Source organism: Nylanderia fulva, unplaced genomic scaffold, assembly GCF_048542155.1.
Source record: "Nylanderia fulva isolate GAGA-0341 unplaced genomic scaffold, ASM4854215v1 Scaffold91, whole genome shotgun sequence".
Taxonomy (NCBI): domain Eukaryota; kingdom Metazoa; phylum Arthropoda; class Insecta; order Hymenoptera; family Formicidae; genus Nylanderia; species Nylanderia fulva.
This window is the reverse complement of record NW_028191037.1, coordinates 437,443-454,252: the sequence shown is the minus strand read 5'-3', so window position 1 is coordinate 454,252 and position 16,810 is coordinate 437,443. Positions and strand designations below refer to the sequence as shown.

Genomic DNA, 16,810 nt, shown 5'->3' with positions numbered 1-16,810 from the left:
AAAAATAATCACTGCCACTGGTGATAATCAGTAAAATAAAATATATAATAAATAATTAAGTAAACAATAAACAATGTAATTACGGAATAAACGAAAGGCTCACAAGAGTGATGAATAAAAAGTGTCACATAAACACAGATTAATAGACAGATCGCCAAAGGCCTGCCTAAAGAAGAGACCGCCATCTTCGTGCGATAGACTTTGCCCCTTACCGACACACTTTGCCCCTGGTTCGAGTCCGTGCTAAATTTCGTAGACTTGAACCAAAAGACTTTGCCCCTGGTTCGAGTCCGTGCTAAATTTCGTAGACTCGACCAAAAGACTTTGCCCCTGGTGCAAGTCCAGGCTAAATTCGTTTGACATTACCAACAGACTTTGCCCCTGGTGCGAATCCAGGCTAATTGATCATGAGACCAATTTGAGAGATTTGGCCCCCGTTGTGTGTGTGTGTGTGTGTGTGTGTGTGTGTGTGTGTGTGTGTGAGAGAGAGAGAGAGAGAGAGAGAGAGAATATTTTACATATATGCATATATATATATAAAATTTATTAAATATAAAAAATATATTTTTTACACATAAAATGTTTTTTTATTGAAATAATCACGATTTTAAATGTGATATAACACAGTGTTCAAAAATTTTTTAATTAAATTTTTTAATTAAATTTTATTAAAGAAAATTACTTGAAATTTTTTACATTAAGAATTTAAAGGCTCCTTATTCTCTTGTAGAAATTTATCACTACGCCAATTAATCACTTATTTTGAGTATTTAAAATACTATAATATATAGTAATTTAAATATTCGAAATAAAAGTGATTAATTACTCGAAATAAGTGATAAATTGGCGTTACTAGTAATAAATTTCTATAAGGGTTGAAATAAAGTATAAAAGATAAATAGGCTATATGTGAGCCGTATGCGAAATGTGAGATGTAAGACGCATATTGAAATTTAATTTTTCGATATAACTTTCAAAAATGTACACGAGGTACAAAAAATTAGCTTGGACATTTGTAAGACTTAAAATTGGGATTAATTCTCAATTCTATTAATTAAATTTCGATATAACACACCTTACATCCGCGCACGGCTCACATATAGCCCATTTATTAGTGCAATTTTTAAGTTCCTTATTTTTCAAAGTTCACCTTTTTACGTTATCAAATATTTTTGGTACGTTTTCAAGAATTTTATATTTTTACTTACCGCAGTTTCTTATCCAAATGTAAAATCTTTTATCGCAGTCTATAAAAAATTGAAACAATTTACAATTTTATGATATAATATTATTATTATTACAATTTCTATATATATGCACATCTGTCAAATATCGTGATTTATTTCACATTATTATTATCTATTTTAATAAAAAAAAAAAAAAAAACACTTGCAACAATCAAAAATAAACCGCCTGCCGCGAACGGAAAATGCCAAGAAAGCACGCAATTTCCGCGAATCTCGTAATTTTTTTGAAAAATCAACAATTTCAACGAAATTGTAAATTCTTCAAATCACTGCACAAGTATAATTCACAATAATAATTTTCAGTAACTACGATAAAAAATCGTATACTGAAAACCGCAAACGAAAGTGCAATGAGAGTAAGAGTAAAGTCTGTGATAAAATTAATTGGCAATAGAAAATTAATAATTTTCAAATAGAAAAATTTTGAAATTACCGAGGATTTACAAATAATAAAGTAAAAATATTAAATAATTTATGTTTTCGAATTTTGCTCGCGGAGAGGATCTTTAAAACAAGATTTTTAGAAGAGAGGACCTTTAAAATATAAACAGGCAAAAACGTTGGAAAAATTAAAGCGCGCGTTTAAACAGATAAACGCAATGAAATAAATACGCAATTGTTTTTACTTATCGCTGTAAGCTCACAAGCTTCTGACGTGCTATACACTTTTATATAATATATACAAGGTGTCTGGTAACTAACAGACCAATGATTAAGGGCGGATTCTCTGGCCAATTTGGAGACGATTTTTCCTTAGCAAAAATGTTGAGAAGTCAATGATTTTCGAGTTATAAGCGATTGAAAAAAATAGGTTTTTTGAAAACTAAACGTTTTGGAGTTAAAAGTCTAACATAATTACATTCTTCAGTTAATTTCAGGTAGAGTTTACTATAATACAATTTTAATTTAAGGCTTAGTTATAAAGATACATAATGACAAAGATTGGAAAGTTGTAAAAAATGATGACCTTTTTCGACATTTTTGCTGAGGAAAAATCGTTCCCAAATTGACCAAAGAGTTCATTTGTAATCGTTGGTCCGTTAGTTACCGGACACCCTGTATATTGGACACGAGTTTCGTTTGTTTCAGATTCTCGAGAGTTGAAGTAGGAACATACGAGTATCATATATCGTTTGTGACTTGCCGAATGAAAGCAAGACAGAGAGCGAACGAGATGATGAGCTTAATAGCTCATAATGTTATAAATAAATAAATAAAAAATTATAACCTGACCTACTAGTTATTGAATCTTTTTTTAATAAAATGTTTCATTATTATTATCATCTAAGTCTAAGTCGTTTAATTACTTTTTAGTTTTTTAATAATTAATTTAATTTATTCTAGTCATTTTTATATGAGAAAAATAATATCACGTATACGTTTTATAATGAATTAATATATTTCGGGAACCGAATTATATATTCTTAATAATATAAAAGTGTTCAAAAATTATATTTGACTTTTAATTTTAATTATTTTATAGCAAAGAGTTCCGAAATCTCTTACACACATAATGGGGATTTTTTTCATCCATATAATTCGCAATTAAGTATATATGTTAATTATTAATTTTAATAAAATAAAAATTAAAATTAAAGGTCAAATATAATTTTTAAACACAAATATATTAAATTAATTATAAAACGTATACCCATGATAGTATTTTTCTCGTACAAAAATAATTAGAGTAAATTAAATTAATCATAAAAGATTAAAAATTAATTAAAGAATTTAAACTTATATTTTATATAATAATAATAAAACATTTTATTACGTCAAACCGTCGTGAAATAATTAAATAAAATTTGCTAGTTACGTCAAAGTCAAGTTTTCTAAGCTTATAAAACATTTTATTAAAAAACAGATTCAATAAATATAAGTACATGTTATATATATACTTATATTTATTGAATCTGTTTTTTTTATAAAATGTTTTATTATTATCATATATAATATAAATTATTTAATTATTTTTTTATTTTTTTATGAGTAATTTAATTTGTTCTAGTTATTTTTGTACGAGAAAAATACTATCACGGGTATACGTTTTATAACGAATTAAATATATTTATGTTCAAAAATTATATTTGACCTTTAATTTTAATTTTGTATTTTATTAAAATTAATAATTAACATATATACTTAATTGCGAATTATATGGATGAACAAAATCCCTATTATGTGTGTAAGAGATTTCGGAACTCTTTGCTAAAATAATTAAAATTAAAAGTCAAATATAATTTTTGAACACTTTTATATTATTAAAAATATATAATTCGACTCTCGAAATATATTAATTCATTATAAAACGTATACGTATTAGTAATTTTTCACATATTAAAATGATTAGAATAAATTAAATTAATTATTAAAAAACTAAAAATTAATTAAACGACTTAGACTTAGATGATAATAATAATGAAACATTTATTAAAAAATAATTATAATAGGTCAGGTTAATATTTTATTTATTTATTTATTTATTTATTTATTTATTTATTTATTATTTATTTATTTATTTATTTATTTATTTCTTTATTTATTTATTTATTTATTTATTTCTTTATTTCTTTATTTATTTATTTCTTTCTTTCTTTCTTTATTTCTTTTATTTCTTTCTTTCTTTATTTCTTTATTTATTTCTTATTTCTTTATTTTCTTTATTTTCTTATTTCTTTCTTTCTTTATTTATTTCTTTCTTTCTTTATTTCTTTCTTTCTTTCAGTTCTTTCTTTATTTCTTTCTTTCTTTATTTCTTTCTTTCTTTCTTTACTTTCTTTATTTCTTTCTTTCTTTCTTTCTTTCTTTCTTTATTTCTTTCTTTATTTCTTATTTCTTATTATAACCATCATACAATTCTGTCCTTTCCGAAATACGCGAACGCTACGAAAGATAAATCTCGTACATGCCGCCGGACGAGTTCATGAGACGCTCTTATCTTGGGAACGTATTAATAGTTACTGCATTGACCACTACTACGATATGGCGCTGAAATCAGTGAGAAATGCTGGTCTCTCCTTCATCCAGACCTTTGGCAATCTGTCTATTAATCTGTGGTTCCGTTAGTTACATGCCGTCTCTGGGGTCCCTAGGTGGTGCCTGATTGGTCGCGTGGTTAGGACTAGATAGAGATGTTTGGTTTTTAGGTAGAGGACCCCAGATCTGGCGATTTTATCTATTAATATTAAAAGTCAGATTAGAGCGATTAGCACAGTATAATGATTGTTAATAATCTTATTCCTACGAAAATATGAGTAGCGCGCAATAGTTATATTGAAAAATAAAAATTTTAAAATAGACGGGACGTCACAACCCTCACGTCCGAGTGACCTTCTTTCCTCCTCTATTATTTTAGGTCTGGGAAGAAAGGGCTCTCTATTTATTTAGGGCCATCTGCATGCACCGACTATATTTTGGGATGCGCCGAGAGCTGGAATTGACTTTTCGGATCTGGGAAATTTTAGGAATAGGGAATGTTTCGTAGGAACGTATAGAAGGGATGGACGATGTTAAAAAAAACCACCAGCTTTCATATTTGTAAAACTATTGTCCGCGAATCTCATCCTCTTAATCACACCCTCCAAAGTCTTATCAACGAAATACACGAAGAAAATTACAAAAAAAAATTGGAACTCTAATTGAAACTTATTATACTCATATTAATTTATTCAATCAAATAGAAAAATTTAATTTACCAGGTTCTCTAGAATTTAATTATCAACTTAATAATATTGAAACACACCCAGCAAACACCGATATATAATTGTTACATTGCTATAATAAAACGGAATATAACAGGTAATATAACGTGTACGTTACATGTAACATCCATGTTAATTGTAATTTCTCACTTATAGATGTAACATTTTAATATAACATACATGGTTTGTCCGGAAAATAAGTGTACTGATTTTTTCCCGCCGCTCCAGGCGCGCCCAGCACCGCTCTGACGGGCTGGGAGTGAAGGGGGGTATGTTGACAAGCGACGCTGAAAACGGCAGCCGGCTCTGAGCTGTGGTGTAGTGAGGAGCTCCGTTAACGCGAACCTCTACGCTCGACCCACGTCACGGAACGCGATGCCGAAGTTTTTGGAGCAGCGTTATTCCATCAAATTTGCGGTAAAGCTTGGGAAATCGCCTACCGAAACTGTCGGTATGATTAACCAGGCTTACGGGGAGTCAGCCATGTCCAGAAACATGATCTTTCAGTGGCACAAGATGTTCGTGGAGGGCAGAGAAGAGGTCGACGACGAACCACGGCCTGGACGCCCATCAACGACACTCACCGACGAAAATGTGCAAAAAATTCGCGATAAACTGAACTCTGATCGTCGTCTTAGTGTTCGGATGATAGCAGAGGAGTGTAATATGCCAAAAACAATAGTGCACGAGATTATTAGGGACCAATTAGGCATGCGTCTCACACCGCGCTTGTCGTGTCGGAGTTCTTGACCAAGCACGGCGTGGTAACGCTGCCGCACCCGCCCTACAGCCCGGACTTGGCACCACCGGACTTCTTTCTGTTCCCCAAGATAAAGAGGAGTTTGAAAGGAACGCGTTACGGGACTTTGGACGCCGTCAAAGAGGCCGTGACGACGTGTCTTCGAGAGGTCCCCGATGATGCCTTCGCGAGAGCGTTCCAGGAATGGGAACGCCGCTGGGACAAGTGTATCGATTCACAAGGGTCCTATTTTGAGGAATATTAGCTTAAAGTATGGAAAAGTACAATAAATTTTTTTTCCCGAGCTCAGTACACTTATTTTCCGGACAAACCATGTATATTACATTGTAGTTATATTGTAATTATATACCAAATAGCACATTGATGTATTGATAAGTCAGTGCTATCTTGGGATATAATGACAATATAACTACAATGTAATATATGTAATATTAAAAAATGTTACATCTATGAGTGGGAAATTACAACTAACATATACGTTACATGTAACATGCTTGAGTATATAACATTTATATATTGTGTTTGCTGGGCATATTGATACCGACAATGATTTCAAACTTTCTCAGATACCAATATACAAATTTCCTGTGCTTTTCAACAAATCCTCACTGATCTCCAATTCGAGGCCTCCTTTTATACAGATGGTTCAAGATCAGATCAGGACAACAAAGTGGGTTACACCGTGCACTCACCAGAACTTAACTTTAACTATAAATGTAGAATTAATGACTACTGATCCATATTTGAAGCAGAAGTCTTAGCTATAAACATGGCAATTGATATTGCTATAAAATATAATGTTAATAAAACCGCAATTTTTTTTGACTCACTTGCGTGTGCTGACATGCTTGCAAGATCCTGTCACAGGGGGCAAAATACACCCATGAATAATGCGTATTAAACAATCTTTATTTAACCATCAAAAAGGAGCAGATATAAAAATCATCTGGATTCCCAGTCACAGAGGAATTATAAACAACGAATGTGCTGATAAACTGGCTAAGGAGTCACTCCACATACAAGATCCCTTAAACCAATGCAAATGTGTATATTTCAATCTATACTCTAAGTTCAAAAAAATATCCACGAGCAGGGCCTCCGAGATTTTCATACGAGAGAGCGTCTATAAAGGAGCAAGATACTTTAAATTTAAAGAATTAACCTTTTCACCTCCATGGTACTCATCTACTAAAGAAGGGCTCACTAGACCCATCATAACTTTCATATCGAGAATTAGATCTCACCATACCTGTACAAACGAACATCTTTGGGAAAAAGACATTGTTTCTTCCCCAGCATGCCCATGTGGGCACCCTATACAAGATTTAAGGGTCGGCAGGCGACATGGTGGAGACGCCTATCGGCCGGCCGGGAATTACGGATTCTTATTTTCCAGATATTAGCGAAAATATTGAATGAATCTTATTAAATTTAGGATATTCTTAATCAGTAAGCTCATTTGTAGTCCTCTAAAGAGCTATTTTATGAAAAAAAGATAAAAATAAAAATTTTTAATAAACTTGGGGGAATGCACAGCTAGGAACGGGTAAGGTTGGGTTAGCCGCGAGTCCGTATTTTATTTATTATAAATTTTTAAGAGCGAAAATGTAAAATCCGGCCTTTTAGAGGACTGCTTTATTATATAAAGAATATATTAAAAAAAAATTCACGAAGTTATGTCACTTATTTTATGAAATATCTGGACGATAAGGTTCTCACTAGATTCATAAGGAGCAGGGGAAATTTCTGTGGTAACATGCTGACTGCTTGACAAGGAGAGAGCATCATTCCATCTTTGTCTCTCTTACATCGCATATGTAGTAGCGTCCATGTAGGTACAAACACTAATACGTGAGCACACGGATGCAAATATTGAGAGATAATGTCAGCAAAAAGGCTATCATATTATTTTTATTTTTTTGTATATGTATGCATATGTAAATAAAGAACAAAAATAAAAACTATTTTAAGATGACATTTTATAATTAATTTTCTATATGTATTTGCATTTTATTAATATGTATTACATTTTTGATATGTTTTTAATTTATAATTTATATAAACATAAGTATGAAATAAAAATTGAAATAGTTCTGAAAATAAGTATATTAATGATAAAATTATTCAAAACAATAAAAAAATTAAATTTAATATTTTTTAGTGTTTGTACCTACATGGACGCTACTACATATGCGATGTAAGAGAGACAAAGATGGAATGATGCTCTCTCCTTGTCAAGCAGTATTAAAAGCCATATTAAAAGCTCTAGCTTCATTCAATTAATAATCCAATATAATAATCAACAATTATTTTTATATAATATATAGTATTTTTAAATATTTTTAAATATTTAAAAATATTTTTTTTAAGATTAATTGAGGAAAAGAATATTTTAAATATAAAAAAATATTTTAAATATTTTTTTTCAATTAATTTTTAAAACAAATTTTTAAAAATATTTTTATATATTCAAATATTTATTATATTATATAAAAATTATTGTGAATTATACTCATTGGAGTAATAATTATTGATTGAAGCTTGTTATGGCACAAACTGAACATCTTGTACATTGTCTGTATAATATTTTACTTATTTATAAAATGTTTTTTATAAATAAATGAAATATTATATATATATAATATATAAGATTATAATATATAAGATTATTGATGTTACATTGTATAACTCTCATTTCTTTCTCTCTGCTACATAAGTACTTATGACGTGAAAGAACTTACGAGTAACGTATGATGGCTCAATGCAAGAATATTTAATCACGTAAAAAACTTGAGTTCAAATATATCAATATCAATTTTTTTATAATATATTGGAATATAGAAAATCATAGAAATATATTTTTTATATAGGCGATAAACTTAAAAATTTGATATTGAAAATATTTTAATCATTTTACAACTACACATACTATAAATATATAAATGCAAAATAATTCCGTAAATAAATTTCAAGTAATAAATCAATTGCACACATGCACACAGCTGGTATGTAGATTTTTATTAAATTTATTTTCTGAATTATTTTACACTTATATATAGTGTATGTAGTAAAAATATTTTCAATATATTAAAAAATTTTTAAATCGCCGAAATATATTTTTTTATCATTTTTCTATATTCTAATATATATATATATATATTATAAAAAAATTGATATTGATATATTTGAACTCTAATTTATATACTGGATGATATACTGAACATCCTTGCATTGATTATACATTACTCAACGTTCTTTCACGTTATAAGTATTTGGAGTAAATTATACAATAGCATCAATAATCAAAAAGAAATCAAGAATATAATCAACATATCCCTTATATAATATATATATATATATATATATATATATATATATGTTATATATATATACGTTATGCACATATGTGCATAACCATATATACTTCCAAAAAGTGGGTGCTTATTAGTTTTGCTACGTTACTGCTTTCTGCTACGGAAGGCCAGAAAGCATTTTCAGGCGGCATCTCGCGTATACCGGCACGGTAGATGAATAAGGAGAACACGTGATTATCGGTCCTTGTCTCTCTTACGTGCGTCCGCGTGAGCGATGCAGTTGGTGTATGTACGTGTACAGACATACACCACTACATAAAACCCGAGAATTGGTTTCTCGGCGTTGGCAACACTGAAACCGGAGTTTCGCGTTGTCACCGCACGAGGTCTCCAATATCAATTCGGAGTTTGCCTGGGTGTACTGCCGACCCTTAAATCACATCTTTTTTCATTGTCCAAAATTCTCGGACTATTCGAATACCCTAATATCCTTCATTTACCGCTTTATTCCTGGAGCAAATCTGGACATCCCTATGCTAACATTTTCCAATAACACCAAGATATACAGAAACCTATTGTAACATCCCGTCATTTTTCGAAACCGTATTTTGATATGCTACAAATCCTTCTGAATAATTACTTAAGAAATGCAATTGTATTTCTCAATATTATTATTATTATTCATTATTTATAATTATTGGGACGATTTTACTAACCGTACTAACATATAGGGTCTTCCTAGTTCTAACTAAGCGGCTCAGCCAATCGGACAGCGTCACTAGACCATACCGGAGCGCATACTTCCAACCACACGTATACATTCGTGCGACTAACTGAACCGCATATAAATGCGATACTAACATGTTCAAAATTAAGAAACAATAGGACTTATGGAATCATAACATAATATAATATAATTATAATATTTCGAATACTCGAATGATTGATAAGATGCTTCAACCACCTTTATAATAAAGGCTCTAGCCTTAATAAAGTTATTATGAAGATTCCATAAATCTCTAGCGATGCCTAATCTGAGAAACGCCATTTTATCGGGCGTTAACTTGTCAATTATATTCACGAAACCTTACCTTCTAGATTATTGAATAATCTCATCAAAAATGACATCTCAAGAATTTAAGATTTTAAGATCTAATATATAATAAATAAATTACAGTAAGGTTTACGTAAATATAACTAAGAGAAAAGGCATATATTGTATCATGTAATCGAAATATATAAACCGAACTCTCGCCGCTACATTGTGGAATTGTAATCGTATAATTTAGAAATTCTCAGCGTTCTTGCTCATATATTAGCGACAATTTTTTACCTTATAATTTTATTTCTCAATTTTAAGTAATATAAGATAAATTATATGAATTGTGCGATTCCACGTTTATAAGAAATAAGCACATCTATGCGCGAACTCTCTGAAATACGCTCGTTAAAATAATCATGTTGATTAAATTTATATCCGTTAGTTTAAGGCGACATAATTCTCAGCTCTTTGTCTGCCGAAAATCCTCGCTACTGTTCGATGCTTCTTGGAATCTGTATCATGGCCGAATCGTTATGCACCCTTCCTCCATACCGCATCGCCTCGATATCCTACGCACCGAAGCTCATATATGTATATCAGCTTTTGTTGCAATCTGACTATTTTAAGCGAAGTGCAAAGGTTTCGAGAATAATATTTGCAAGCAAATGGATCCGTTTGTTTTTATTATATAAAGAGAAATCACACTATAAGAAGAAAGGTTAGCGCCTGTAAAATAAACAAAATATGCTTTCTTATAATAATTTCATATAACAAGCAAAATAAACATTCTTAAACTTTCTTTCATAAAATATACTGCATACCTTACTGAGCTTATCATACACTTATTCTACAGACTTTTCTGATCTAACATACATGTGCTCGCTCTTGCATCATCCATCTACAAAGACCCGCTCATTCTTTCTACACTCATCTTTCTTACATTCATCTTTCTTACACTCATTTTTCTTATAGCGTTTTCGATTGGGAAAAAGTTAGTGCGCACCAGTGCGCACTCAGTTCACACGAACATTGGACAAGTTCCATGGGTTGCACTGAATAGTGCAGGTGAAAAAGAACACGCCGAAATTTTCAGTGCCACTTGAGTTGACTAGATTCCGGGAAGAACGAAAAAGTAACCTCGACATCTTGTGTTCAGTTAAGTAATGATTTTTATTATATGTAATTAAATTTAGAATATGATCAAGAATATCACGTATGACAAATATAAAAATTATTATTATTCAGTATAAAAATGCTATTACATTAAATACATTAATTATATTTTAAAAAAGAGTATAGGTTCGATGTTTATATAAAAAGATATAACACTTACGGTGTCATTATCCATTTTTTTCACACATTCTACATAATTTACAGTTTTTGGAATTATTCTTCTAGTTCGAAGAGTTGTAATTATTTCTTCTTGCTCGCTTGAACTAGAAGAAGATTCCAAAAATGTCTCCAAAATATTAAAGAGAGCCAAATCCGAATTGCTCATTATGTCGAATTTTCGTTCAAAAGAATGCCCTACTGCTTGCATGCATCCAGTGCACTGAACTGGCACCGTCAAAATATCTCGTGCCACTTAGTGCGCACTGAGTGCGCACTATGCGAGTGTTGTGCGTTCAAACAAACACGCAACACTAGCCAAGTGCGCATTGGCACTACCAATCGAACACGCACCTGACATTCAGTGCAGCCAGTGCACCCCAATCGAAAACGCTATTACACTCATTTTTCTTACACTCAGACACGAAACTACTCACTTTTCCACGGAACGTGGCTCCCTCTCTAATTTAAATCCAACAGCTTTAACACCCGCGTCTAACAGAATTAAAACTGAGCCTACGGAAGGCCACACTCTAGACCTACCGGCAGCCGCTTCAGACCTATTAAATCCAAATCTAAAGAAGATACCTCACAAGGAGAGCTATCACCTATCTATTTAAATACTAAAGGACCAATTACCAGAAATACATACGGAAATAGACCAATACACAGCCTATTTGCAAAATTAAATTAAGTAACATCTGTATACTCATATAAAATACCCAATAAAATGAAATAAACCTATCTATTTGTTAATTCAAATGAGACCTAAATTTTCGGATAAGATTGTACAAAAACTCAGGAAAATAGGTTTTTATTCTATTATATCGATATTATTATTGGACTATTAATTGACTTAGCTACAGGATTAATATATAGATATCGATTTGTTCACAGTCCTCGTAGAAAATCTTTATATTCCCAAAGGAAAATTAAGAGTAGAAATTATAAGATATCCAGAGGACAATTTTGACTTCTTTTACAATTTATAAATGAACTGCACAATTGTTGATAGAGCTATAAAAGAGTTTATGCTAAACTTGTTATTCAAAGCATTAGTTGGCGTCGTTTGTGATTTTATGACGGACGATTTGACCACCAACGAAATAATCTCCATTTTAGAAAACTTTAAGAATCTTACACGAGGTCTCGCCACGCCTACTTAAATTTCCCATCCTAGTGCCTTCCCAGCCCCCAGGGGATCGATTGTCTATTTGTGTCGATTTTTCTCACTTTTTGCACATTCATTTCACGTGAAGAAATACACGCGATTGGCTATGAGCAAGATGAAAATACGATATCCCTAGATTCACGGGAGCACAAACCATAGTGAACATTTCGTAAAGCGTATATGCATGCATATATGTTTCAGTGATACCTTTATCTTTATAACCTCTGCAGTTTGAACGGTGTGAATAAGAATGAATGTTACAGAGAAACAAAAAGAAATTATGTTAAATTTTATGAATAAACATTCGGATTTCGGTCGGGGGCGGATACATTTTTGAACATGCTTGAATAAAATTGTTGCGGCGTGTTATGAGAATTGATCGATATAAAACAATACATTAATAAAAAAGTAGTGTTTAAAAATCTTTTATTATAAAGTTAAGAAATGTACTGTGATAATCTTAATTATTAATTTATTATAAGATTATGAAATGTACTAATTTTATGTAATACAATTTATGTGATAATTATATATATAAATATATATATATATATATATATATCCTATTCAAAATACCATCACACAATATTTCTTAATTCGTACTTCTTCTGCTTGCATTATATTTATATCATTAAATGGTATCGGCACTTCTCCTTCTTCCTCCAAATATATTTCATTTAATGGAATTCTCCATTTATAAGCAATGTTATGTAAAACACAACATGCATTTACAATTAGAGCTGTAAAGAATAGATTTAAAAAATACCTTTTCTTATCTCAATTATGCACTATAATTATTTACATACCAGCAAATTCTGGTGTATAATGTAATGTCCTCTCTTTTAATACGTATTTTAATCGCGCTCTACTCTACATAACATATAATGCAGTAGGATATACGACACATTTTGACATTATTCGACACAATAATTCTTGTCGAATAATCTCACGTGAAATATTTCGTGTTTTCACTATAGTGAAAATTAGCCAATCAAGTGAATGCTCACTTTTGTCATTTTCACTAGGTTTTGAGATACATAATCGACCCCCAGATCTCCAACATCAGAAGGTTGATTGTGTAATTTTTTCTAAAGTAAAAATGTGAAAAGTGAAAAATTTCTTCCAATCACACATCGATTTTATTTTAAAATCAATGCGTGATTGATGGAAATTTTTCACTTTTCACGTTTTCACTTTAGAAAAAGTTACACAATTGACCCCCAGTCTTAAAGCCTGAGCAGAATGGCTGACTTATAACCTTAAAACACTGTTTTATGCCCTAAGTCTTTGTCTTAGGTAACGCACAATACTGTGTTAATGTTTCCTGTCTTGTGTAGTATACGCGACGTTTTAAGGAATAAACGTAAAACGTATGTATATGTATAAACACAAATAACAATTCTATTATACAATTAATAATGAATATTTTATAAATAGTTATGACATAATACATTTTAAACTTATAAATATGTAATAATAATATTTCATATTCGAAATATATTTCAATAACTGTGAATATAACCTAACTTTTTTGTTCAAAGAAATTTATCTAATGTACTTATAAATAAAATGTTCTATTAAATTAAATATTATTTGATTTAATAGTATTATATATGTTTAAAAATCTTGTTAATTATTAAATTTGTATAATATTTAATTTAATTTATTTTACAGAAAACAATTTTAATTTCAGGTATATTAAAATGATGTATAGAAATAAGCAATTTTTATTGCTTGTTTTACAATGGATGCTTTTGTATAAATTATTAAAACGAAAAAAAAAACAAATTAGATGGTATAAAAGAAGATGGTACGTGCGACCAATAAACCAACTGAGATACAAATACGGAGATTATGAGACACTTTACCAAGAATTAAAAAATGATACATATTTATTTTTTCGTTATACGAGAATGAATTTATGTTTATTTAACAAATTACTTCAATTAACTGAACCTTATTTAACAAAAAATAGCTATCGAGCATTTCCTGCAGAACAGAGATTGATAATAGTATTAAGGTAATTATAAGTAATTCTTTTTTTTATTATTTTTTTTTTCAAAATAATTATATCTTGTAGAAATAACAATAAAAAAGAAATTTTATTAAAGTAACAAAGACAGATTCTGATAGACTAAAACAGGTATTCTAGACTAAATATAAATGTTGAATAATATATTAAATAGTATTAATAGTATTTTATTTTTGTCAGATATACAAAAATTGCCTAAAATAATTATTACTCGAAACATGCTTTAATAGAGAATGAGAGAGAGAGAGAGAGAAATGGAAAATTAATAATCTTTTTATAATAAATAATATTAATAACATAGATATTTTAATAAAAATGTATTTCAGATATCTTGCCACTGGAGATCTTCCTTTGTCTATCGCTCTATCATTTCGAATTGGTGAATCAACAATGCGTATGTTAATTAAAGAAGTATGTCAGATATTAATAAATGTATTACAACCACTGTATCTATCACAACCAAATGAAGAAGAATGGAAGTCGTATGCTGAAGGATTTTGGAAGAGGTGGAATGTGCCAAATTGCATAGGGGCAGTAGACGGAAAACACATTACCTTGCAATGTCCCCCTAATTCGGGAAGTCTTTTTTATAATTACAAAAAATATTATAGTATTGTTTTGATGGCAGTGGCAAACCACGTATATAGATTTACGTTAGTTGATGTTGGTGCATACGGTGGTAACAGCGATGGCGGAATTTTTAACGATTCATTAATTGGGGAAAATTTAAAAAATGAAAACTTAAATCTACCAAAGGAAACATTCAAATTACCTGGAAGTCAAATCTGTACACCAACTTTTTTATTGGCAGACGATGCTTTTGCATTAAATACGAGAATTATGAAGCCATATACCGGAAGAAATTTAAATGAAGAACAAAAAATATGCAATTATAGATTTTCTCGAGCTAGGCGAACAGTCGAAAGCGCCTTTGGAATATTTTCTAATGATAATAGATGGAGAATATTTCGACAATCCATTTGTATGCTGCCAAAAACAGCCGATTTGATAACAACAGCATCGCTCTGCTTACATAATTTTGTAATGGTTGAAGAAGAACGCTGTAAACTAAAGTTATACAGCACAACTGAATTTCTTGAAAACGATAGAAATAATCAGGTAAAATAAACATTAAAATATTTTTATTCTGCAGATAATATATATATATATATATATATATATATATATATATAAATTAAGTTATATATATATATATATATATAACTTAATTTTGTGTTTAAACTTTTGATAAATTAAAAAAATTTTAATATTAATAATTAATATAATAAAATAATTAAATAAATGCAGATACATTATGTGTATATAATATTGTTATTAAAATATTAATTACTGTATATTTTTAAATTTAATTAACCATACTATTTTTATTTATAAAGGATATGCAGTGGTTGTCTTTTTCGGAAAACCTATGTTATAATGAACCCGTATCTTCTGCTTCGAAACAAAGAGACACATTGTGTAAATATTTCATATCACCTGAAGGAGAAGTACCGTGGCAATACGATTACGTGCGAAGAGGTACATATGGTGAAAATATTTAATAATATAAAAATAATGGTTTCTATACACATACATTTAATTTTCGGTTATTTATTTAATCTTATTTTTTCTAATAAAATGTTAGTATAAAAAAAAATGTGTTCAAGAATTATATAGCTTGATATTTTTTAGTAGCTTTTTGACAACATAATTTCTAAACTGAGCTCTACTTAAGTAAAAAAATGAATAAGATAAAGTTGGAATCTTTATATAGTTCTTGTGTTATATATAATTAGAATTTGACAATAATGCCGTACCGATCTTGCATATTGTTATATGTAAAGTTTATATACCGATTATCTCCTTACTGCTAGATCAATTAATATTAATTTCTACAACCTAATTAACATTATTTTCTGAAAGTTTATACATTGCAGCAATTAAGAAAAGTTTTCTTAATAGTGAATTGTCATTACAAGCAAAATATTAATGCGCATAGTATTACTTATATTTAATAATTATTTTTTTATTTATTAATGAAAGTCATTTATATATTTTGTTTTTATTATTTGTCTTTAGTCATACGGCATAATGTTTCAACTATATTGTTACAATTTTACAATAAAGCTTTAAAGTTGATCTAAGTTGATGTGTATCTAGTAATAAAGATCTATGTAAATAACAACAAAGACCACAAATCGAATTTTTTTATAT

At 29.7% G+C, this 16,810-nt stretch overlaps 1 protein-coding gene across 2 annotated transcripts; it reads left to right on the top strand.

Annotated features, from left to right (window-relative positions):
- The first annotated feature begins 13,636 nt into the window (after nt 1-13,636).
- On the top strand, nt 13,637-16,785 carry LOC114934479 (uncharacterized). Of its 2 annotated transcripts, none has more exons than XM_085489926.1 (4): nt 13,637-13,934; nt 14,258-14,584; nt 14,923-15,715; nt 15,994-16,785. In XM_085489926.1, the coding sequence occupies exons 1-4, from the start codon at nt 13,882-13,884 to the stop codon at nt 16,156-16,158; spliced, it is 1,338 nt and encodes a 445-aa protein (XP_085346052.1). In that variant the 5' UTR covers nt 13,637-13,881; the 3' UTR covers nt 16,159-16,785. The 2 variants fall into 2 exon arrangements, with proteins under 2 accessions (XP_085346052.1, XP_085346053.1); XM_085489927.1 differs by having other exon boundaries at nt 13,871-13,934; nt 14,239-14,584.
- Nucleotides 16,786-16,810: the final 25 nt, after the last annotated feature.

Coding starts and splice junctions, on each gene's coding strand:
- LOC114934479 (XM_085489926.1), top strand. CDS start 13,882: ATGTTTCCTGTCTTGTGTAGTATACGCGACGTTTTAAGGAATAAACGT. Junction 14,585..14,922: donor AGATTGATAATAGTATTAAG/GTAATTATAAGT, acceptor AATGTATTTCAG/ATATCTTGCCACTGGAGATC. Junction 15,716..15,993: donor AAAACGATAGAAATAATCAG/GTAAAATAAACA, acceptor TTATTTATAAAG/GATATGCAGTGGTTGTCTTT.